Consider the following 23,963-nt stretch of genomic DNA (forward strand, 5'->3'; position numbering starts at 1 on the left):
TCAATCAAAGGATTTACCACTTGAGCTAGAAAGAACTAATGAAATACTGGTTTAAGAGCGGATGTAGAAGGTTTTGTTATTTAGTAAATCCAGTAGGTTGTGATTGTGAGATCGATGATTCGATGATAGCACCCCTTGCATGCTTGAAGCATATCGGATGTTGGGAGCCAATAACAAGAAAGCTGTGGAGTACAACTAAGACAAGACAGCCTTTGTCGAGTGCACTTGATTTCTACGTACCAACCTCAAGTGAATTTCAAATACAGAATCGGTCACATGGGTGACAACTTCCGATGGACCCAGGCTCTTTGACACAAAGGCACTTTCACAACCAGGCGAATGTTAGGTGACAATATTGGCTTTTCTTAGGAAGAACTTTACGTCTCAAGATTCTGCAGCGTTGCTAAAAAGGAAAAATAATTTGGAATTTGGTTCAATAGCATGCGATTGCAGATAATGTAGAAATTTGTCATATGGAAAATCAAAATGGCTTTTCGAGGAATACTTGCATTGATCTTCTTGAGCACAGGTATCAGCATTATATTACGTTTATATAATAGCCATGTGTTGATGAATGCTTGAATAGTTAATTTAATAGCTATGCGAGAAAAGTACTTCTCAGAAAGAAGTCTCTTAGTGGCACGCTTTGAACACGCAGAAAAACATTTATAGTAAACCTAAAAAGTTTTGCGAGTTTGAAAGCATTTAAGAGATGTTTTCTGATTCTTTTCCAAATTATTGACTATAAAAGATGCTTGGGTTCATTGAGTTTTTTTTATTTTTTCTGGAAAGGAGATTTGTGAGGAGATTATAGTAATAAAAAGTGAGGGTATGCTAAGAAGGAGAAGCGAGGAAAAGTAAATACGCATGACTTTGAGAGGCACGAGAAATGAAGGAGCCCCAAATATTTCAATCTGTTCCTCGTGCTCTTATGAATTTAATCTTGGCGACATCTTATGAAGATCCAGCAGGGGCGTGGTAATGGGGTAGACATGGGTCAGACATTTCCAGCCCACAGTCTTCAGGATATTTCAGAATATCTCAGGATTATGGCTGTGTTTTGGTCTAAATTTGACGAGGAAAGTAGAAATATGGATGTGCTTGGGTCTTGGCCTTTATCGACGCCCTCTAGATGTTGTTTCTCAAACATTTTCATGGTAAGGGCCCCCACTTCATGGCTGCGCTCTCATGTCCTCTCTTTTGAGGCTTGCATCATCCCTGCATTCCAATAGTTAAAAACATGTCAGTTGTTTGAAACATGATATAATTCGATGAAAGGACGGTAAAAAAGCGTCTGTCAGAATAAAATAGAGAAAACTTGCAGATGATAACGGTTACCCACACGGAAACGATACCTAACGACAGGAACTGACAGATTCCCGAAAAGTTACAAAACATGTTTTGATGTCTGTCTGATTAAAATGTATTAAAGAAGTCAAAGCACAAAAAACAAAGGAATAATCTATAGGTTTGAAAATTCAAATTTTCATAATCCAAACACAATTTTTTACTCATACAGAGTAGTTTTTCTTGTGTAACTTCGAATCACCTCAGGAAAATCTCGTTATTTTTAATGGGAATGTTTCCTGTTTAATCTAAAAGTCCCTGGAAATCCTTTTGTTTTGGTGGAAATCTCGCGAACTATTTGGAAGAGTGAACTGCCCCTGTTGTGAGAAAACTATAAGAAATATTGAACAAATCCCGCCTTTCTTAAAAGTCTGAACTATTCACAGTAATATTTGAACTTATCCTTGTGCTGTTTTGTAAACATGAATGTGTATTTGTTTTTGGCTCCAAACTGTTAGTTCCTTGGGTTTGTCAACTCGATTATTGCATAAATAAGTTTGCTTGCTCGATGTCTTCTCACGTTGGTGTTGAGTCGGGCAAATTAGATGCTAACTGAAATAGGGTTGACGAAAGGTGAGAAAAGAAGCTCGTGTGTTATGCAATTTCTAGAAAACCTATCATAAAACTACTAGTTTTAGGTTTAGGTCAGTGGGGTGATCATTTTTGCTGTAGTATAACTATGTTGTATATATCAAAGATAATTAACCATCTCCCTGTACATACTTCTTATATAAGAATACCTAATTTACTTCTAGCCTCAATACAATTCATCTAACAATTTTTTCATTTTGAGCCTAAGCTCATTCTGAATTTATTCTTAAGCTGGACCTGGTTGGAAAATATTTTTAATGAACTATTTTGTTTTAGTACGTTTGAGACTTGAAATTCTATTAAAAACGGTTAAGCTCATTTTAGGAAATGCCTTTCTCTCTGCGCTTTGGTTTTTAAAAACATCCTTTCTTTTTATTTCTGAAACTTAAAAGAAACATTCTGTAGCCGAGGATACAAGATGACTCTTTTCTACATAGATCTGATGTACTGAACAAGGAAATAATTCCTTAGTAGATGCCATTACATGACCCCCTGACTAAAGTTAGGCTAGACACGTGAAACTACATTGGACAATGTTTTTTCTCAAGACGTCCAGGCAAACAAAAATGTGTTTATATAATCAAATCAGTCAGAGGCATTTAAATTCTTTTCACCTATCCTAATACGTTAATTTCTCTACAATTTGCTGCATTCTGAGTTTTTTGCTCGATTTAAGCAGGCGTTGTGCATACCTAATGGCATGCTGGGTAATACTGAGCGCAATTTGAACTTAAGAATAAGGCTGTTAGTTTATTGAAAAATTCATTATTTCTAGATTCCACTATTAAACAGGAGCGCCGCTATGTCACGGAACCCAGCAAAGTAAAGCAATAGAAAGAATCCACAAAACACAAGCAGTTTGCGACGAAAATCGAAAACAATGAAAGATGACTGAGACTTACAAAAGCAAAAAAGATACCGAGCAATTAAGCAGAAAATCCTTGAAGTCGTCTTTGATGGGCGGCGGGTCCATAAAAATCTCGTTTCTAGGGCATGAGTGCTTGGACTCGAATTTTTCGGTGTTTGCTTTTAATTACTTGGTCATTCAGCTAAAAGATAGGGGATGATAGCAGGGATGAAAATAAATACTAAGATCTATGTGGCTGGTAAATGATAAGATAAAGTCGAGTCGAAAATATTTGCTACTTGAAGTGAAATTGATTGGCATAACCCCGTCAATAAGCTGTGGTTGCAAAGCCATCTCTTGCGCAGGAAATCGTCGAATTTTAATTTTCACCTGTAACGGTCAGGATTCTTCTCATGACGGTGAATAGGTGAATAACCGGTGTATAACAAGCCCGTGGGTGGAGGGATGGGATAGGCCCTGAATAAGTAGCACACAAAAGATATCGTTCTTTGATGTTTTCTCAAATGATCCAACAGAAAGACTAACTTATATCGTGATTCGTGATCAACACATACTATTAACATAAATTGAAGCTAATTAACAGGACAATACGAGCGTCACACTACATGTTAAAAGACAAACACATTGCCATAAAAAGGCGTTGTTCACTAACACAACAGGACTTAACAGAACATGTGACTCTAACACGCAACCGGAACATTACTAAATTGAATAAATATAAAATCCAAACCGTTACACACCTTTTTGAAGAAATAAAAGGAAATATGTCGGGAAAAACTGCTAGTAGTAAAATTAATGATTGGCAGGACCAACAGATGGCGAGAAGCAAGCAAATGAAAATAAAGCTTATTCGAAGAACCAAATATTTGGTACCACTTAACTAATATTTTGCCCCTATTTTATCTGCCAAAAATTTGATGGGTAAGGTTCTCATTATGTTCTGTATCGCAGGGAACACACAAAGTAATTCACCTGTCGTAAAACAGAAAAATTAACGTTACTCGCTCACATCTAATAATTATGCTTCGTAAATGGCTTTGAAAAAAGCAAACATTTAGTAAACTAAAGCTTTTCGTCTGACACTCTTCAGAGTTTAAAACGTCAGAACATAGATCAAAAACTCTACGCTAAGAAATATATATACCCAGTTGTGGATCGAAATGGGCCAATCAGAAACACGAGCACATGACTGTAAAGGTTAACCAATCAGTGCCGTTTGCCTATTAGAATGTTACCAGTGGAGTCCTAAGGTGAAAACGAACTCCTTTTGTCTACACAGTAGCGGTTTTTTCGTGCTTATGTAGATAGATTCTAAAACTGCTAGGTGGAACGACGATCGGGCTTTACCAATAATCCGAAACATGTCGCCATTATAGTTTTTTGCACAAATATGCTTCGCCATAAATCATAACATTCCATTCAGGATGGTAATGGAAGGGGCTTGAAAAAAAAATGGCCTGCGAAGATTTCTTAACTTGGTACTATCTATCTCCTTAATGTAACTGGGTATCATCTACCCCCTTAGATTTTGTCATGCTCGTTACGATGCCAGGATCCTTTAGGATTCAACATGTTAATGAAATCCTAGTGCACCCCCCCCCCCCAATCCTTCCGTTCATGTTTACTCCCATCATAATGACACTTCTGATCGTATCTTTTTCCAGGGTACACGGCAGCAAACTACACATTCATTGACACGCCAGGCCCTGTTGTTTACTTCACACCGCCGGAGAAAGTAGAGCTAAGATGGACGGTCCCGAGCATTCATCCGATCTTCCGGATTCAATTTGAGAAGTACTTCCCGGAATATGAGACTTTCAATCAGTACATTATCACAATACCGAAATTCAATTATTTGTGGATTGGTATCTACCGAGACCGGTTGGACTACCATGAACAAATGACAATGCGGTTCAACAGTACAATACTTTCTGATCAAGGGGTCTTTAGATGCAAGGTGATGTTTGATGGTGCTGGCGTGGAGATATCGTCCGATACAGATCTTCGAATACGCCGTAAGTTGATCAGTTCCTTTTATCAGTCTTTAATTTCAAGTAAGAATACTGAGGGCAGCAGTAGTTGCGTTTTCGAGGAAGCTTCAAACATGATCAATTATTCCTTTTCGTTAAAGGCAACCGACATCAAGAATCGACCAATCAGTGAGTGTGGTTCCACTCAATCGCTCATTGATTGGCTAATAATGATTGACAGGTGGCTTATGTCAATTTCGTATCTGTTGATTCGCCTTTTTCTGTCCGTCCCTGGAACCAAGGACATCAGGTTACTCAAACCCAGTCCACTTCCTATTTGTATTGGCTAATATATGGCCACAGGGTTGCAAATTATCTCTATGGTTACAGTTTTAAGTGTAGTGTTACATATGCTGGTGTTATCTATGAAGAGGCCAGTTTCCACTTGATTTGCTCTAGGTGCGCGACTTCTACTGTTAGAAAACATGGAGACTCTGTAGGGGACGCGTAGTAAATAATGAGTATTATTTAGTTTATTTCCGTGAAGTATGTGAAGGATTTAATCGAGGTTGGGGAGGGATTCATTGATAGGATTGTGATTGTTGGATTGCTTGAATGGAGATTGTTTTCTTTTTCGATTGGAACACGAACGCGTGTACGGAATTAAAATTGTATATGTCTAGAGAATATATTATGGATATCGATTTTTAATCGTTTATATTGGAATCACATTGTAGATTAACTGTTTTCTAATATGACTGGTTGAGAGAACCTTAACCAGTTCGTTTCCCTTTTGTTTATCTTGAACTTAATTTATCGTACGGGAACACTGCTCGGTTTAACTATTCCGGTTGAAATTGTTTATTTGGCAATGTTAGCCATCATCTACAGAGCCAAAGCGAATATACAGAGCCAAAGCGAATCGACAAATCAGCGAACACGACTGATCGCGTATTTGCAGCGAAAGAAGAAGTTAAATTTGCGCATGCTCGAATGTGCATTTGCTCAGTCGTGCGACCAGAGCGAATCAAGTGGAAATCCACTTTAAGGCAAGTAATAATAAATGTACTATCTTTTTTCAGCCTCTTCCCTGATTGAACAGCCTGCAGCAACCTCTTCTCTGATTCAACAGCCTGCAGCAACCTCTTCCCTGAACCAACAGCCTGCAGCAACCTCCAGTTGGTTTAATGCTTTGAATTCAGTAACCAACAGTGTGATTACGTCACAGACAAATCAATCCTCAATGCAAGTCCTTAAAGCATCAACGTATTTCAATTCTGATGTCCTTATACAACTGACATCACAATACAACAAAATATCTCGGTCAACCCTCTACCATTCCGACTTAGCGTTGAGCACATTTGGCCAATCAACTTTATCGTTGCTAAAATCAAGCAAGGCTTCATTATCGGCTGCTGTTGGGGTTTCAGCGAATTCAACAATAGTTAAGAGCATTGAATCTTCTAAGCTCCAACAAACAAGTATATATTCAGCGTTACACGAAGCGATGATGTTAACCTCTTTTGCGATTTCAAGTTCGAAGATGATCCAAATTTCCACTTCCCAACGCAAAAATCTACAGAGCTCGAGCAGCAGTGTGTCAGAATACAATTCCGATTCTCTGTTAACATCGTCGTCCTCATTTTCTAAAGCTCTTGGTAAAACAACTCTTAAAAGCTCCTCCGCACCTACCTTGACTGTTGCAACGATATCTTCTATTCTTAGAGTTTTGAGCAGCACCAGATCGGTGGATTCCAAAAGCATCAGTTTTTATTCTGACTCTGTGCAAGATAGAACCAGCTATATAAGCAAGTCTACAAAAAACACCCAATTCTATTCTGACACAGTGAAGGAAGGAACTAATTACATAAGCAAGTCTACAGAAAGCAACATTTTGTACCCTGACTCAGTTCACAAAAGCGCTTATAACATCAGTAAGTCATCAATTTATTCACACACGAGTTCGGAGCTAAAAAAATCATCTTGGGACACAAATGTACAAAGAAGCTCGAGGATACCCAATACCAAAGTTACCCACAGTGACAACGTTTTGAAGACCTCAGATATGTCAATGACAAAATTTGAACAAACGAAAAGTTCTACTTACCCGTCAAAAATTACTCCAAGCACATCCCATCTTTCGCATACCACAGAACAGACAGAGCCAGTGATGCAGCACACGGTATCCTACATTTCTGCCTCCACCTTGAAAACTCCAAAATTGACGGTAACAACATTGCAGCAAATTGGAGGAATCTCTAGCTACAAAGCTCAGTATACTCGGAGGTTATCATATTCTTCTCGTTTGCTTCCAACAGCCACTTTAAGAAACAAACAAGCTACACCAAGAAAACAACTATCTGACAAAGAGATAGGCCTTTCTGTCGGTCTGCCCGTTGCTTTTGTCTTTCTTCTCGGCCTCACAGTATGGTTCTTTTTCATGAAATCCAAAGTATTCACGTCCAGAGTGTGTCCGAAATCGCACACTGAAAAGGCTGACAACTTGGAAGCGGTAGTAGCACTTAAATACATCCCAAAAGATAATTAAGTCAACAGAATCTGTAGGAACAGACAGCCAAATCCTAACAGGTTGCTAACGTATTACTGCCGTTTCCAGTAGAATGCTGCTACACAATCAATCCCTTCTGGGAATAGTAACACCGTGGCAATCTACTGCATGTGTAATCAAGCCGCTGGGTTACACCTTGGGAGAAAAGCTACCAAGGGAAGAAGCACACAGACCACTTACAAACGAGTGTGAGAGGACACTGGGCATTTCCATTAGACAGTTAGATTTACAATGTAGAAGAGATCCAGTTGATATATAAGAGGCTATGAACGTTATCTCAAAGTTTGATGGAAGGACAACTAGCAATTGTTTTCTATGTACACAGATCTCGTTTAAAAACGGAAAGGGGCAAATATTTTGAAGATAACAGCACATTTTAAAAAATATAGCATTTGATTTTATAACTTTTTTATGTAAACACTACAAAGAAGAACATCTACCAGACGAAAATTATTTCCATTCTTCTCCGCAAGATACAATTAATCAATAGCCGTGATGAGTTTAATGATAGCTAGAAAGGATTAATTAATAATCCAGTTTATTAGCAGGATCATTACATAATCCCCCTTAGAAAATTTTCAAAACCAGACAATCATTTAGATGACAGACGGGCTACTCATTTCGAAACAGATTTTAAGAAAGTTTACATGTACACAAAAATCCAATTAAGCTAACTTGCACACAAAAATCCAATTAACTTTATTTACTGCACTTCAAACATTAGAAAGGCCAATTACACTTTCCTGTAATCAAATAAGATTATCAAAAGAAAACGATAGATTAATTAATCCGATAATTTATCCAATAGCACGATTAATCCGACAGCACGATTAAGTAGGATTAGACTGCAATCCACAGAATTCTTGGTAAACGATTCTGCCATTCCTTTTGCATTAAACAGATACCTGGAATTAACATAAAATGAAAAGGATGTCTCCCCGGAAGCTTCTCAAAGTTTCAGGTAACAATCAAATTTTCTAAATGATTGGAAAATCTGAAGGTTAATCATCGTGTTGATTTGATTTTACTAATCATTTCTTAAAGTTGATTTACAAAAACCTGAATGATACGCGAGTATCAGACGTACGTGAGTGGTATAGTAGCTGCTGCGTTTAAGATGATGAGGCATCTGAAAGTTGCGAATAGACTAACCAGTTAAAATAATCCTAGCGCTAGGAAGTCATCGATGTCCAATTGCCTCCACAAAGCTACTAAATTGAAATTTTCTAAATCGGCAAAAATAAGCAAAAAATCGGCAAAAATAATCAAAAACCGGCAACAGATAGGGTTTTGCTATTACATTCAACTCTGTGTAACTCGAAATTTCTGGGGGATCGTCAAAATGTTCGAATTATTAAGTGTTGGATTCAAACAAGTTTTAAAAAAATCCTGGTGTTTCCCTCAGTTATCACTACAAGAGCTACATAAAGCCTTTATCCATAGAATTGCAACATACACAGAAATTTTAAATAAAGAATTGTCAACCTATTTGGTCTTTTAAAAAGAATACAACAGAAAATAGACAATGCCGTTGGTCTTTCAGAGCTCGGCAAAGGGCAGGCCAAGATTCCTCGAATATTGGTTTATTCATCTCCCCAACAAATATTTAAGCAAACTATTTAAATAAAACAGCCAAAAATGACAATAACGTAATTTTTAAGATAATTTAATGAAGTGAAGTACTTTTATCACTAGCATATTTCTCAAAATTTTTTAACTAGAAACGTAGTTTTTCTGCGGGGACTAACAAAATTGCCGAATTAGGAAAAGTTCAAATTATCGAGATAATAATTATACTGGGTTTTTGTTAGGGTTTATTAGGTGATTTTCAACAGAACTGATAACGTTTAGTCTTCGTGAAAATAACATGAGATCGAATTAGACAGATCTGACTGTATTGCGTTTAAGAAGGCAAAGTTTGCAAATTATCTTTTGGTGGTACAAAACTTGAAAATGGCTTGAAAAAGCAAACATTTGAGTAAACTGACGAAAACTTTAGTTTATTCAAATGTTTGCTTTTTTCAAAGCCATTTTCAAGACAAAGTCTCTTCCTCTCCGACACACAACAAAATGAGACAAGATTCTTAACATTTTTTAGCCATTACTAGGTGTGTATAAACTGCCCGACAATTTCACAACTGAGCATCTTATGAACATTTTCCCACACAAAAACATTTGTGGGTATCTTACAGCGATACAAGGCACCAAATTCATAAATCAAGCCTGTCATCAGTGAATTATAAACTTAAAATACTGACCAAAAGTCAGACGATTAACGAAACCTGTTGCCAAGGATCTTTTATGAATTTTGCTAATATTCCTAAACATCCTAAATATTATCATTCCATTGTTCATTAGAATATTTACACTAGACCACTGCGTATTAGCTTCAAACCAAAGAAACGAATCTAAGGCAAGGGTAAAAATTATGGAGAGATTAGGGGGCAGCTGCCCCCCTCCCCCTAAAAAGATTGGACAGGACTCAGAATATATATATAGAAAATTGGATACTTTGTAATCCACTCGAGTCATAAGAAAAAAGGCCAACGAAAAAAGAAACTCGGAAAGTTCCCCTCACTTGCCTAATCGTTCCAAAAGGTCAAATTCTCCCACTGATCTAGGGACGTTAACTTGGGCAAGACCCAACAATAATAAAGTTTCGTACGGATAAAACAGAAACTCTAGATGAAAGATCCCCTACAATTTCAGGAAAGAACATTTATTCTCCCTCAAGATTAATTTATCCCTAAACTTTTGCTTTTCTTAGCAATCACTAAATTTCCCTAATTTTACGAAACATTTTCCGAATATTCGCAATAAATTGTGGATTGCACTTCAGTTTTCGATTAAATTCACTGGCGTTCCTGAGTTTCTGAAGTTTCTTAAAAACAAAAAGAAAACGATAAACTCCAAGTACTATAATTAGTAATTACAACATTCAGTCGGATGTGTGTTAAAGCCTCCATATACCATCATACTTAAAATACCTTGAAGTATCAGAGAAATACAGGATAATACCAATTAAATATGAAAAATATGTACAAAATCGTGGTTGTATTTTGCAATTAAGGCAGCAAACATACATGTGTAGATAAAGATGACTCACACATATTGATGTTCGTATTCTTAGCCATCTTCAGTGCTGCTGTTTGTAGCAAGATTTGTACTATCAAAAAATTCGATTTTTTCAACAAGTTCCTTTTTATATTCTAAATGCTCTGCTAGATCACTTGGATTGCCAAATGGATTCTGAAAATAAAACACCAAAATTGAAAGAAAAACAACAATTTGAAGCTGCTTTTTTATTTAGCTCTTCTACCAAGCGTTGCAAAAGAATTCTAGAATAACCGCAGGAAGATTGTTTCTTGAAGTCATGACAGCATTTTTCTAAGCTTTTTACCCCCTTCCCTTTATGCAAATGTTTTTTAAATCAATACATCTAGTGTTTATTTGTGAGTGGCAAACTTTTATAGACAGGGGGTCTGGGCAAACGTCACAGAACAGTGATAGAAAAGTTAAATTTTTGCTTAATTTTTAACAAGCCTTTGATTAAGAAATCTAGCATAAGCCAATGAACAAATATGGTGACCTTTTATGGCCAGTGGTCTAGAGAGTTAATAACTAATACTCTTTTCCATTTAGTTGGTTGCGCAGCCATTCAATATTCTAATGAAAAGTTTAAGGTTTTGGGTTTAAAACTGAATATTCACTGATACATTTCGTAAGTTTTCACATAAACAATTTATAGAAACAACCATATTTCCGGTGTTTTAATTGTGATCAAATGAAATTTTATCAGAGTTAATTTCATGTTAGATGTCGTAGAATTAAATTTTACATTGGATGTTGCAGAATTCAATTTCATCATGGGTTCTTATTCAAGCGGAATTGTATTATCTATAATCTGATTTTAAGGTTTATGCGTTAATTCTTGTTCCAAGCCTCCGTGTGTGCCGATGCACCAACGGCCAATCGCTGCTTCCTATGACTAGGGAATGTAGCCGCAAGATCTTATTTGATTAGGGATGTGACAATATCTTCTGAGGGAACAATATTGTTCAAATTCAAGCACTTCCTTGGCTGATATTTCCTCCCTAGGTAAGGAATTTAGATATGAAAAGTAGGAAAGTGGAGATGACAAGAATGAACAGATGTTACGAAACGTAACTTCTTGAGAAGAAAGTTAAAATTTATTCATACCTTTAGCTTTGAAAATTTCTGCTCTTTTGAAGAATATTCACGTAGTAAGAAGTTTGTGCCCGTCTGCAAGAAATGATAAAGAGTGTAACAGCCGACAACCCTGATGGGCGACTGGATTTCTTATGCTTGATTTGCAATTGGTAACAGATAAAACTGGTTATTGTAATCAAGGGGTTCAAAGAAGCTACAGACAACAGACATTACAAAGTTTCAAAACAGCACGAAAAAGCACAAATATGGCATACTGAGGTATTTTTCATCTAAATAAAACGTCAGATAATGACAAAAAGGTAAGCAGAAATTGATAACTATCTGCGGATTGAAGTTATTAAAAACGAAAAACTGTTAAAAAATACTTGATAAAAGCAACTTAACCAAAAATTTAAGAAAATTTGAAACAACCATGCGGAGTTCTTTAGGAATTTGTCTTACAACAGTGAAATTCAAAGCAAATTAACTGAAGATCTGTTCCGAAATTTTTAACGCTTTTACTAAATGCTTCACATGAATATATTTGAATTATTTATTAAATAACATCATCATCACGGCGACCGCAGTCGAACATTTATCACGTAGTTTCCCCACAAGTAACAGTCGTCCATAGCTCCTGGTAGCTGCTCCTTGGCTACGTTGGTGTCTTTGGTTAGTTGGTCGATGAATGTTAGAGCAGATCTTCTCTTGCTGCGCCTTCCATGAGCGGGTTTCCAAAGTAAAGGCTTCCATATTGCAATTAAATACTTTGGAAATGATATTGATAAAACAAAATTAAATTTATTCATATCAGACCTTGTTTTGAAAATCGTATCCTAGGTTTTTCCATGCATAAATTAAGGACTCAAATTTGAAACGTTGAAGTTGTAGCAATAAGTGTTTTGCAGATTTACCAAAAATCGAAATAGGCCAATCAGAAACGCGAGCACATGACTGTAGAGGTTGACCAATCAGAAACGCGAGCACATGCCTATTTCGATCCACAACTGGGTATATATATTTCCTAGCGTAGAGTTTTCGATATATGTTCTGACGTTTTAAACTCTGAAGAGTGTCAGACAAAAAGCTTTAGTTTACTCAAATGTTTGCTTTTTTCAAAGCCATTTTCGTTTTCAAAGCCATTTTCAAGTTTTGTACCACCAAAAGATTGTTAACACGCTTTATCTTACCAAGATAAAGTTTTGTAAATAACAAGTTTTATCTTACCTAGAAAAAAATAATTGTGAATAAAGCATTAGTAACCAACCTCGTGGTATAATCTTGTATCATTTATTCTGACAAGAACGTTGTCAACTCTAAGAAAGAAACGAAGAAGTGCAAAGAAAGCACCCGCCATAACACGCTGAAAAAGATAAAAAAGTAAACGATTTTCATATTTTGTTGATAAAAGAAAAGCTTCCAAAAGTCACAAATATACGGATAAAAATAATTGATTGGACGCCTTTCAGGGCTACAGTTTACCCCTTTAAAGTCATGTACAGAAGCAGAGCCAGGTGGACGAAACAGACCTAATTGTGTTTGTCAGATTATAGGCTTGACAATCATGCATGGCTCTACTCCTCTAATTCACCTCTTCGTTGCATTTTCATTGAACGTACTTATAGGAAATTAGTCTATGGCCATGGAAATATTACCCTAACGCAACTGTAAAAAATTTGAAGTGACTCGAAGCTTGAACTTTTAGACGTAGTTTGCAGATGCATTGCTCGCATTTATCTGACAAGGGAAGCTAATCAGTCTCTGTCTTTGTGGACGTCAGCCAATCAGGTCTTGCAGACCCGTCGAAACAAGGGGGCTGGGGGCTGGGGGCTGGGGGGCTAGAGCACCCCAATAACTGTTGAACTGTAGTATGTTTCCTTTATAACAGTGAACAGTGTACTGAATGAGAAGGGAAACAATGGGCACCCCCCCCCCAATATGAATTTCGTTCCGACGGCACTGTCATGGCGTAAATGAACGGAGCCAATGAGATATGCCATACACCGTGAAGCCATTATCGTTGTTCAAATTTCTCATGTTGATATCGCTAAACACCCTTTAATAGCAGGGCTATCAAAATTGAGCTGGGGGAACAGAGGGGCGGTTTGAAAATCTCACCTTCGACTGGCCAAGAATGTAGCTAAGTAGCCCTTATCATAAAGGTCAGAATAAAGTAAAGTAAATGAGGTATAATAATCTAAAATGAGAGCTTGATATATACTGTTGACGGAGCTGGATATTATGTGCTTCATTCAATTGTTGATGGATGCATGAGACAAATGGCTCCATCTGGCTACCCATTGTTGTTTTGTATAAACTGCTTATAAACTATTGTTGAAATAAGGGCTGTCGAGAAGAGGTAGGGCTCCAAAGAGGATTCCATTAGATATAAATTTATTAACCTTCACAGGGAATGAACTATTTGTGGGCACTTCCAGGGTTTGGGCTTCGAGGTTTCATACCATTCCCTGTTTCTCTTCAACACCCATGCAGTCAACTCATTAAGGTTGATGATGACTGGGAGAAGGGCGTTGCCTTAAAATTTCTGGGGAAACTCCCCTCTAACTGCCTTTATTTCTGAATCTACCCCCTGACCATAACATGACCATATACTCTAGAGAAGTGCAATAGGGAGACAAAATGACATGCTTGAACTATATATGAACATCAGACAAGCTACTAATTTACTTAGAAGTAAAATAAATTCATTCCTTCATTATACATAGAGAAAAAGAAAATTATTGACTTACAATCTTAATATTTAGTGATGCCATTCCATTGTCAGCAAGCTCATCCTCAAATAATATGACATCTTCATAAAAATATATTTGCTCTTTAACCTTTAGTTTGTTCAAATCTATGATCTCTGTTGTCTCATGTACCTAGAGTAGATGACGGGAAGTATTTATTCAAACATTTCATTTCTATCAGGCAAAGAGTTCCAAAAGGAGAGAGGGTGCTGATTCTAGAAGCACAACACTGTATTACATTCTAATGGCAATTACTAATCCACGAAAAGGAACATTTTTACTGCAAATTGTAGTCAAGATAATATGCTACTAAAAGAAACCTAGTTGATAAACATTGGTATTTTCTGTATTATCTAATCCAATAATACCATCTAAACAGTTTAACACAACTTTTCATACACTACTTTAATGTGTATGCACACTTTAATCCAACAAATACAGAGCAGATCGAGCCATGTCAGTCAGATGACAGAAAGCTTGCAACAATGGCATACCAGCTGAAAGCAATATGAAAAATTCAACCGATATAAAAGTTAGATTTGTTAGTTTTATCATTAAGTGTTTTCTTAATCAAATTGATTATCTTAGGCAGGAAATAACAAAAAAAGTAATGTCACAAAACTCAAACTGAATATAAAAATAATATGGTAGGGTTATGCAAGTTTTTATAATAAGATTAATTTGATAAGAAAAGTTCATATGGGAATATAGATTTGTTCTTATCCTTGTTCAGGTTACAAAGAAAATGTCTTCCTCAATTAAAATTGATTGATAAATATAACTTATTCCAAATGGCTCTAGTAGTGCAGCCGCTTAACCTCAAAAAATGGACGAATTGTGCATTTTATGATACAAGCATGAAATTTGGTACAAGTACACAGTTTGACACGCTAATTAAGATGAGATGCAGACCCCACTTGAAAAATGCCCCCAAATGCTATTTTTAGACTGGGGTACCTGTACCCAGTCCTTTTTTGGTCTTCCTCCATATCTTCTAAACAATGCAAGTTATAAACTCGAAATTTAGTTTTCTGGCGTAATTTGACATGCTGATTAAGATGGGATGCAGACCCCACTTCAAAACGCCCCAAGAATCTATTTTTAGACTGGGGTACCCAGTCCTTTTTGCCTTCCTTCGTATCTTTCAAACTATGCAAGTTATAAACTCGAAATTTAGTGTTCTGGCGTAATTTGACATGCTGATTAAGATGAGATGCATACCCCACTTCAAAGACGCCCCAAGAATCTATTTTTAGACTGGGGTACCTGTACCCAGTCCTTTTTGCCTTCCTCCGTATCTTTTAAACTATGCACGTTAGAAACCCGATATTTAGTTTCCTGGCGTAATTTGACATGCTGATTAAGATGAAATACAGACCCAACTTCAAAAATGCCCCCAAAAACTATTTTAGACTGGGGTACCTGTACCCAGTCCTTTTTTGGCCTCTCTCCATATCTTTTAAACAATGCAGGTTATAAACTCGAAATTTAGTTTTCTGAAGTACTTTCACATGCTAAATAAGTTGAAATTAAGAGCCCACTTCAAAAATGCCCCCAAAAGCTATTTTTAGACTGGGGTACCTGTACCCAGTCCTTTTTTGGTCTTCCTCCATATCTTTTAAACTAGGCAAGTCATTAACCTGAAACTCAGTTTTCTGACGTGATTTGACATGCTGAATAAGATGAGATGCGATAAAATATTGAAAACCCCCAAAAAATATTTCCTTAGACTGGGGTATTTTTACCCAGTCTTCCATTGGATCCTATTCTTAAATGTGGAAACATGCAAGTTGTAAAACGGGAGTAATTTGACGTTTAAAACAAAATATCTTATAACAAACCTGAACGGTTCTCAGGCCTGGACTCGTTCTATACGGTAAAAACATAAAGAAAGTAATTGTCCTGTATTAGGATTATTCCTAACCTACCACAGGTCAAACTCTGCAACTCTTAAACTATTTTCAGCATATACTGTAGATTTATGATGGGGATACCTTTTACAGTAAACTGTTCGTTTAGTTCTCTGAACACTGACCATCACAACTGCATAACGGTGAGCAAGGGATGTCATATTTTCGACACATACATTTTCCACGGCAGTTCTTTTTGCACGCACAATGCTTCAGTTCTTTCAAGGACTTTGAGGCCTCTGGGGTTATCATCCATACTGGCAAAATGGAGCCATTCACTTCTTTCCATCCCCATGCAGTTATATCTGGTAGGTTTTGGATACATTGTAAGGACTGTCTCCAGACATGGCTGCAAATCAAAGCCCAGTGATTAGTTATCTTCATTTTGTGGAAGAGGCAAACTCACTGCCTGGGACGTTTGGAAGGCTTTTCCTGAGATAACAGAAACTTTCGTTTCTCTTTCAAATGCTCCTGATACAGTTACCAATGAACATATGTCGTTGCTTCAGAGGTACGTGGTTTTGCTGTACGATCGGTCTTCTCAGTGTCTTTCAGTGAATGAAGCAAGGAGGTTTCTCTTTACAAAGAAATCGAGGACAGTTGAAGGCATACCACCAACAGAGGATGCTTTGCATCAACATGCACTTCGGTCAGCTTTTCAAGGAGGGTAAGATTAGATCACACTAGTGACCAATTGCTACGTACATGCCTATACAATGAAATTTTAGATTTTTATGTTGTTTATTGTTGAAGTCACTTATTCTAAAATAGGTCTACTAGAACTTTTTTCTCTTGATACTGCCCATTGCTACAGCATGATACATACTTGATAACTAATCACTGGGCTTTGATTTTCAGCCATGTCTGGAGACAGTCCTTACTATGTATCCAAAACCTACCAGATATAACTGCATGGGGATGGAAAGAGGTGAATGGCTCCATTTTGCCAGTATGGATGATAACCCCAGAGGCCTCAAAGTCCTTGAAAGAACTGAAGCATTGTGCGTGCAAAAAGAACTGCCGTGGAAAATGTATGTGTCGAAAATATGACATCCCTTGCTCACCGTTATGCAGTTGTGATGGTCAGTGTTCAGAGAACTAAACGAACAGTTTACTGTAAAAGGTATCCCCATCATAAATCTACGGTATATGCTGAAAATAGTTTAAGAGTTGCAGAGTTTGACCTGTGGTAGGTTAGGAATAATCCTAATACAGGACAATTACTTTCTTTATGTTTTTACCGTATAGAACGAGTCCAGGCCTGAGAACCGTTCAGGTTTGTTATAAGATATTTTGTTTTAAACGTCAAATTACTCCCGTTTTACAACTTGCATGTTTCCACATTTAAGAATAGGATCCAATGGAAGACTGGGTAAAAATACCCCAGTCTAAGGAAATATTTTTTGGGGGTTTTCAATATTTTATCGCATCTCATCCTATTCAGCATGTCAAATCACGTCAGAAAACTGAGTTTCAGGTTAATGACTTGCCTAGTTTAAAAGATATGGAGGAAGACCAAAAAAGGACTGGGTACAGGTACCCCAGTCTAAAAATAGCTTTTGGGGGCATTTTTGAAGTGGGCTCTTAATTTCAACTTATTTAGCATGTGAAAGTACTTCAGAAAACTAAATTTCGAGTTTATGACCTGCATTGTTTAAAAGATATGGAGAGAGGCCAAAAAAGGACTGGGTACAGGTACCCCAGTCTAAAAATAGTTTTTGGGGGCATTTTTGAAGTTGGGTCTGTATTTCATCTTAATCAGCATGTCAAATTACGCCAGGAAACTAAATATCGGGTTTCTAACGTGCATAGTTTAAAAGATACGGAGGAAGGCAAAAAGGACTGGGTACAGGTACCCCAGTCTAAAAATAGATTCTTGGGGCGTCTTTGAAGTGGGGTATGCATCTCATCTTAATCAGCATGTCAAATTACGCCAGAACACTAAATTTCAGATTTATGTCTTGCATAGTTTAAAAGATATGGAAGAAGACCAAAAAAGGACTGGGTACAGGTACCCCAGTCTAAAAATAGTTTTGAGGGCATTCTTGAAGTAGGGTCTGCATCTCATCTTAATCAGCATGTCAAATTACGCCAGGAAACTAAATATCGGGTTTATAACGTGCATAGTTTAAAAGATACGGAGGAAGGCAAAAAGGACTGGGTACAGGTACCCCAGACTAAAAATAGATTCTTGGGGCGTTTTGAAGTGGGGTCTGCATCCCATCTTAATCAGCATGTCAAATTACGCCAGAAAACTAAATTTCGAGTTTATAACTTGCATTGTTTAGAAGATATGGAGGAAGACCAAAAAAGGACTGGGTACAGGTACCCCAGTCTAAAAATAGCATTTGGGGGCATTTTTCAAGTGGGGTCTGCATCTCATCTTAATTAGCGTGTCAAACTGTGTACTTGTACCAAATTTCATGCTTGTATCATAAAATGCACAATTCAACTGCTAAGCGGCTGCACTATAGAGAAAATCTTTAGAAGCCAGGCAACAATGAATTGCTTAATTTATTTATTTAGGAATTTATCATTTGTTAATCCCTGAATCAGTGTCAAACGTATGGCCAGAATCCAAAACTGGCCAACTTTGGGATCAACTTGGTTTGATGGGTGAATTGACAGCTAAAGATGCATGAATGACATTAATTAGAAATTTTATGCAAACATCTGAGGCTCAGAGCAAATATCTAAAATTACTCCCCCTTTCATTTGTAAGGGAAGTCAAAATAGGCTTTGAGAATTATTATGTATACATGGAAATCCATGTTAAAAAAGTTTAAAGATCTTGATGAATTCATTTCATCTTGAAATGGAACACAATTGTGCTCCTTTGCATAATCACTATGATAAGTTGTAATGCACAAATATAAGTCAAAACTGAATAAAACATTTTTTAAAAAATCTGAGTTTTTTGAATATCTTTTGTGAAAAGATTGCTAATTAACAAGAAAGTTTTCCATTATGTAACAATTTCTCAAAATGAGACCTTAATTTTTCTTCAGCCTTGATATTTTTAAAAATTCAGTTAAATATTTTTTAGTTAAGCTTAAACAAAGCCATTAATAAATCATCTTTTGAAAAGAGAATGAAAGTTTGAATCCCAAAGTGAAGTATGAACAAGACCCATTCAAAACATAAGATTATATTTCTCAGTGGTATTACTGTAAGTTCAAATATTGCCAAAGTTTAAAAATGCAAGACTTCCATTCTTCATTTAATTCTTCAATTATGGCAGATTGACCTTCAGAATTCTAAAGAAAATGTGAAAATGCAGAAAACAGCTCTGCTAGTAATTGTCTAGTAGAGCCATTTGTTGATGAATATGAACAGAAACAAAGGAAAAATTTATTTCAAGGCTTGCAATTTGCTTTTTAGAGCAATTTAAGAGAGCAATCTGTAGCTCCTTTTCAGCCAGTGGCCGCTCGTGTATTGGGGCTAGTGGGGCTCAGCCCCACCAAAGATTTCCAAAAATAAGTTTTAGATTTATAAACATAAATAAAATCAACGTCCATTATTAATTTAGCACTGTTCAATAATTTCGTTGCTTTGAGTTTCACTGTTTGTCCATTCCCTAGTTTTTTTAGGTCCCACTGCCCGTGGTTCTTTCGAAAACTGAACAAACACGCGTATCAGAAACCATCTCCCGAGCTTTTGGGGCTAGCCCCAAACTAGCAGAGAATGCACCAATCAAGTGCCTCTTATGACTCAACTATTCAATTGATGACTGCCTTCTGATTGGCCAATTCTGCTCGAATCTGCATTCCTTTGGGGCTAGTTTCAACTAGCCCCAAATAATTCAATTCAACGGTAGCTGGATTTTTGTTGTTGTGATGTGATAGGCAATGTTGATCTTGAAGTGGAACGCAGCAGAGTGGCGTGTTTTCGATGACTCTCATTTTCAGCTTTAAAACTTTGAAATAGAGCATACAAGTTAAATCTTTATCAGAATTAATTGTGCCGATCTTGAAATAAGCTCATAATGGGAAGGCTAGGCGGTAGGCCTTCTAAAGGCATAAAGCATATTTCCAATGCAGGCTTTCAACTGGAACAATTTTAGCTTCGCGGCATATGAAAATTAATTATTAACAGTTTGAACTTTTTGTTCTTTAAAAATTTTTTAATTGCCATGATATGCAATGCAAAGGATATCGTCTACGGGTTGGCCATATTTAAGTTGTCTATGTTTTTATAGACATCCCCCATAAACCCCCCTTTTTTGTGAAGAGAGAAACGGTCCAGCGGACTTGAGTATATAAAGCTGAGCACACCAACATTTCACATAGTAGAATACTTTGCTTATTAAAAATTATACATGATTAATAGTGGCACTTGTTTTTTTTCAATCGAAACTTTCAAAATGATGACAGCCTTGTTGAGTAGAGGTAGTAAAGAATGGAAAGGCTTTTTATTATTCTTGGCGTTCCGTGTCTATGGCTTTAGATTTTGAATATTACGTCATCAGCCCCACCAAAAATTTATCCCGCAAGCCGCCACTGTCTTCAGCATTTGAGGAGAGCCTGGAGGGGCACAAGAGCATGACCAGGCCTGCTTGTCTTTGCTCTTGAGGGAAGTTTATACACTAAAGAACAAAATTCAGTATAATAAAAGAATGATAAATGAAAAATATTTTCTACCTTGTAAGAAGAAGGATCTTTGGAAACAATTGTTCCTCTGTAATCAGTTGTAAAGGTCCAATCAAAAGGCTTAACCACTTCTTTTATGCCGTCTGTATCTGCTCTATGGAGTTAGAAGCAATCAATATCAAGTTTAAATGAAACCTTGAAACTCTTAATTATTGCAACCAAAAAAACCTGACATATCAGGTAATGAGGGTCATCAGAATGGGAGAAAATTATGAGTTGCACAAGGGAATGGCTTAGTGAAACAAGGGAGTTGCACAAGGGAAACCCACTCCTAGAGTTGGCTGGAGTATTTTGACACAACTGCAGTCAAAATTAGTCCCTTAGAAGGTTAGAATTGACTATGACCAAAAGGTTAGAATAAAGGAATCAGATTTTTTTGTTTCTGCATATGATGGGAAGTACTGGATTGGACTTGTTATGGAAGTTGACAATGAAAATAAAGACATTCTTGTCAATTTTATGCAACCAAGCTACCCCAGCAGATCTTATTCGTGGCCAAAAAGAAAAGATATATGTAATGTACCAGAACTAGACATTTTATGCAAAGTTCCAGCACCAATGACTGCTACAGGGCGGCAATACCAATTTAAGGAAACTGAAGAGAAATTGATTCAAGAAAATATAATTAGATTTTCCTTCCACAGCAAAATCTAACCTGCAATGAATTTTTACTTAAGATTTACTGAGGAGACATAATATTAAATAGCCTATCGTTTTTTAAAATATGTTCTATGCTATGAAAGACAATGATTAATTTAACATAAGTCTGCAAATGCGATTATGAATTTTGTAAAAGTTTAGATACCAATTACTTGAAAATGAAGAAAAAGACCAAGACAGCTTTCATTTAAGTTAAAGTTCAATGTCTCAGGAACCTCCTGGCCAAATTTGGCCTCCAATGGTGTTGTCAAATTTTTTTATCAAGACTTTAATAGATGTAAAAAAATGACATTGGAAGTACCCAATTAAAAAACAGGGGGCACAAATGATACTATGGGGGGTTAGGTTTGATAGTTATGGTGAATTTAATAGCATATTCAGAATCCCCATACATGAAATAGTACAGTTTTTGTTGACCAATTCATCCAAACACATAATCCTTCAGGGTTTCTATTTTTAATTTCTAACCGGAATTCAAAATGGCCGCCATGTGCCAACTTCTGGAGAATTTTGATAAAATTAAAATCCCCATAACTTCTAAATGGTTTTGAATTTTAAGAAAATTTTTTACAGATGTGCTTGTCATATGGTAAGGCTGTTTTAGACAGAAAATTAGCCAATTCTGTGATGGTGGGTGTCAAAATAATGTTTTGCTGCTGATTTAACATGGAATCACCCTTCTGTCAGCCCTTTAGTCACAGAGTTTCTGACACCACAGCCTCCAAAATTGGTAAGAAAACCATTGGTGCCATAAAGAGACATAAGTGTGTTGTTTACTAAATGATAACCCGAAATTTAAAAACAAAATTTTTTAGCCAGATCAGATCATATTTTGATGAAAATCAATTCTCAACAATTTTTCAATATCATCTTATGTGGGTGTTGGTAGAGGAGTAGGTGATCACCAGGATGACAAGCAAAGGCTTGCTGGAGGAGTATGAACTGCAGAAACTGATACCTTAATCTCTGCCATTCTTCTGCAACTGCAACTTTCATTAAATCCTGTTTGTTATCAACTCTTTTTAATGCATCAGTTGCATTGAAACTGAGTCCAAATCCACTTTGGTGCAGAATCTCCATTTTGTTTTCCACAAAAAGCATTTCAGGTAACTGAGGTATGTCAAGCTCTGCTGCAACACTGTACAAACACAAAATGTAATCATGTGTTTATTTCTTATTGTTACAATCAAATACATATAGATTATATATAAAGCTTAATAGGGTTTATAAATTTCACAAAACATGACTGAAATGACTGTACATGTGCTGGGTTTCATTGCAGAACTGTCAAGCTCTGCATACTGGCCTGCACACATAGTTTTGATGTGCCACCTACATCTGAGATTGAAAACATAAAGGATTTTGGCTATATGCAATCACACATATGACGCAATAAGCAAATATTCACAATTTTTCACCAGTCTGCACTCTATAGCAGTTTTAAATGAAATCTTTCAGCTGTTTTAGGCAGTTTTTCTGCAGCAAATCTCCTTCTACTGGGCCTGTGAACAGAACTTAAAATACCACTATTTTAAATTTATTTTGGAATTTCATATTCTGGTCTGAAGCACTACAATGACATGGTACATGCATCTGCAAAAACACTAGAGAATTGGAAACATATTGAATCTAGCTACATGCAGTCATGAGCAGTTTAGGTTTCTAAGGTAGGAGCTACAAAGCAGTTAAAAATGATTGACGAGGAAGGTTTCTTATATTGCTTATTATAAGCAGCAACGTTTTCAAGGCTGAGGCTAATCAGACTGTGTAACTGCATATCAGTACAAGTTTTCAGCTTAGGTCACTGAGACATTTGGAAAAGTGATTGCTTGGACTTCTGTGATTCTTAAAAATGCTCATTTCTATTACCCCTGTCATCAGTCAGTGGCAAAACCCTGATATAAGAAGCCGTGACATGGGGTTTGTTTTCTTGGAATGCACCCTAAATCTAACAAACATTTAACACATTAAATCTACGTTTTCTCTAGGAGATTTTAACTTGAGTTTATCAGTCGCAGTTTTACAAGGAGACCTTCTTATTACCACGCCCATTTCTTACATATCAAATTTAAGTGTAAGTAGGTATCTAAATAGTTCACCTCTCGATATCGTTAGATTTCATTATGGTTCCTTTTACTGTGTGAATGGTCCATGGTCCAAAACTGTAGTCATTGGAGAGTGGTTTGACAGTTGTTGCCATTTTTTTCTCCATTTTGATTGCTTTTTGGATTGAAATTAAAATTGAACACAAAGCACTTAATCTTCTGAAATCAAAAGGCGGGAAAACGAATGACACCTTTGTTTGACGACGTAACTAGCTGCTTATCTACCCAAGTGCTTCCTGCATTCAAGATGTATCTACCATCGATAAATTCATTTAGCAACTGCAGCTTGAGATCATCGAATCTAATGTTTTCCTTCTGTTTTTTGTTCAAGGCAGCTTGCCCTCCTGCTGTAATCCTTTTTTAACTTTACAGCC

General features: G+C 36.6%; 2 protein-coding genes across 4 annotated transcripts; one reads left to right on the plus strand and one right to left on the minus strand.

Moving 5' to 3' along the window:
• LOC135685192 (uncharacterized) lies at window positions 1–7,324 on the plus strand. Its single transcript, XM_065201034.2, has 3 exons — window positions 1–529; window positions 4,471–4,821; window positions 5,859–7,324. The coding sequence occupies exons 1-3, from the start codon at window positions 487–489 to the stop codon at window positions 7,322–7,324; spliced, it is 1,860 nt and encodes a 619-aa protein (XP_065057106.2). The 5' UTR covers window positions 1–486.
• Window positions 2,019–23,934, minus strand: LOC135685263 (TIP41-like protein). 3 transcript variants are annotated; one of them, XR_016144627.1, is made up of 8 exons: window positions 23,584–23,934; window positions 22,443–22,622; window positions 20,816–20,918; window positions 14,266–14,397; window positions 12,783–12,878; window positions 11,546–11,608; window positions 6,884–10,594; window positions 2,019–6,557 (listed from the first exon to the last, which is right to left on the minus strand). XR_016144627.1 is itself a non-coding variant. In XM_065201134.2 (7 exons), exons 1-7 carry the CDS (start codon window positions 23,694–23,696, stop codon window positions 10,472–10,474), a joined length of 810 nt encoding a protein of 269 aa, XP_065057206.2. In that variant the 5' UTR covers window positions 23,697–23,934; the 3' UTR covers window positions 2,019–10,471. The 3 variants fall into 3 exon arrangements, 1 of the variants encoding a protein (XP_065057206.2); XR_016144626.1 differs by having other exon boundaries at window positions 2,019–5,859; window positions 5,890–10,594; XM_065201134.2 differs by having other exon boundaries at window positions 2,019–10,594.
• Between the last annotated feature and the right edge of the window lie 29 nt (window positions 23,935–23,963).

Source organism: Rhopilema esculentum, chromosome 15 (genome assembly GCF_057945365.1).
Source record: "Rhopilema esculentum isolate cy_ngs chromosome 15, ASM5794536v1, whole genome shotgun sequence".
NCBI classification, from domain to species: domain Eukaryota; kingdom Metazoa; phylum Cnidaria; class Scyphozoa; order Rhizostomeae; family Rhizostomatidae; genus Rhopilema; species Rhopilema esculentum.

Coding starts and splice junctions, on each gene's coding strand:
- LOC135685192 (XM_065201034.2), top strand. CDS start 487: ATGGCTTTTCGAGGAATACTTGCATTGATCTTCTTGAGCACAG. Junction 530..4,470: donor ATTGATCTTCTTGAGCACAG/GTATCAGCATTA, acceptor ATCTTTTTCCAG/GGTACACGGCAGCAAACTAC. Junction 4,822..5,858: donor TACAGATCTTCGAATACGCC/GTAAGTTGATCA, acceptor ATCTTTTTTCAG/CCTCTTCCCTGATTGAACAG.
- LOC135685263 (XM_065201134.2), bottom strand. CDS start 23,696: ATGGAGAAAAAAATGGCAACAACTGTCAAACCACTCTCCAATGACTAC. Junction 22,623..23,583: donor AAATCTAACGATATCGAGAG/GTGAACTATTTA, acceptor GTGTTTGTACAG/TGTTGCAGCAGAGCTTGACA. Junction 12,879..14,265: donor CATCACTAAATATTAAGATT/GTAAGTCAATAA, acceptor TATCTTTTTCAG/CGTGTTATGGCGGGTGCTTT.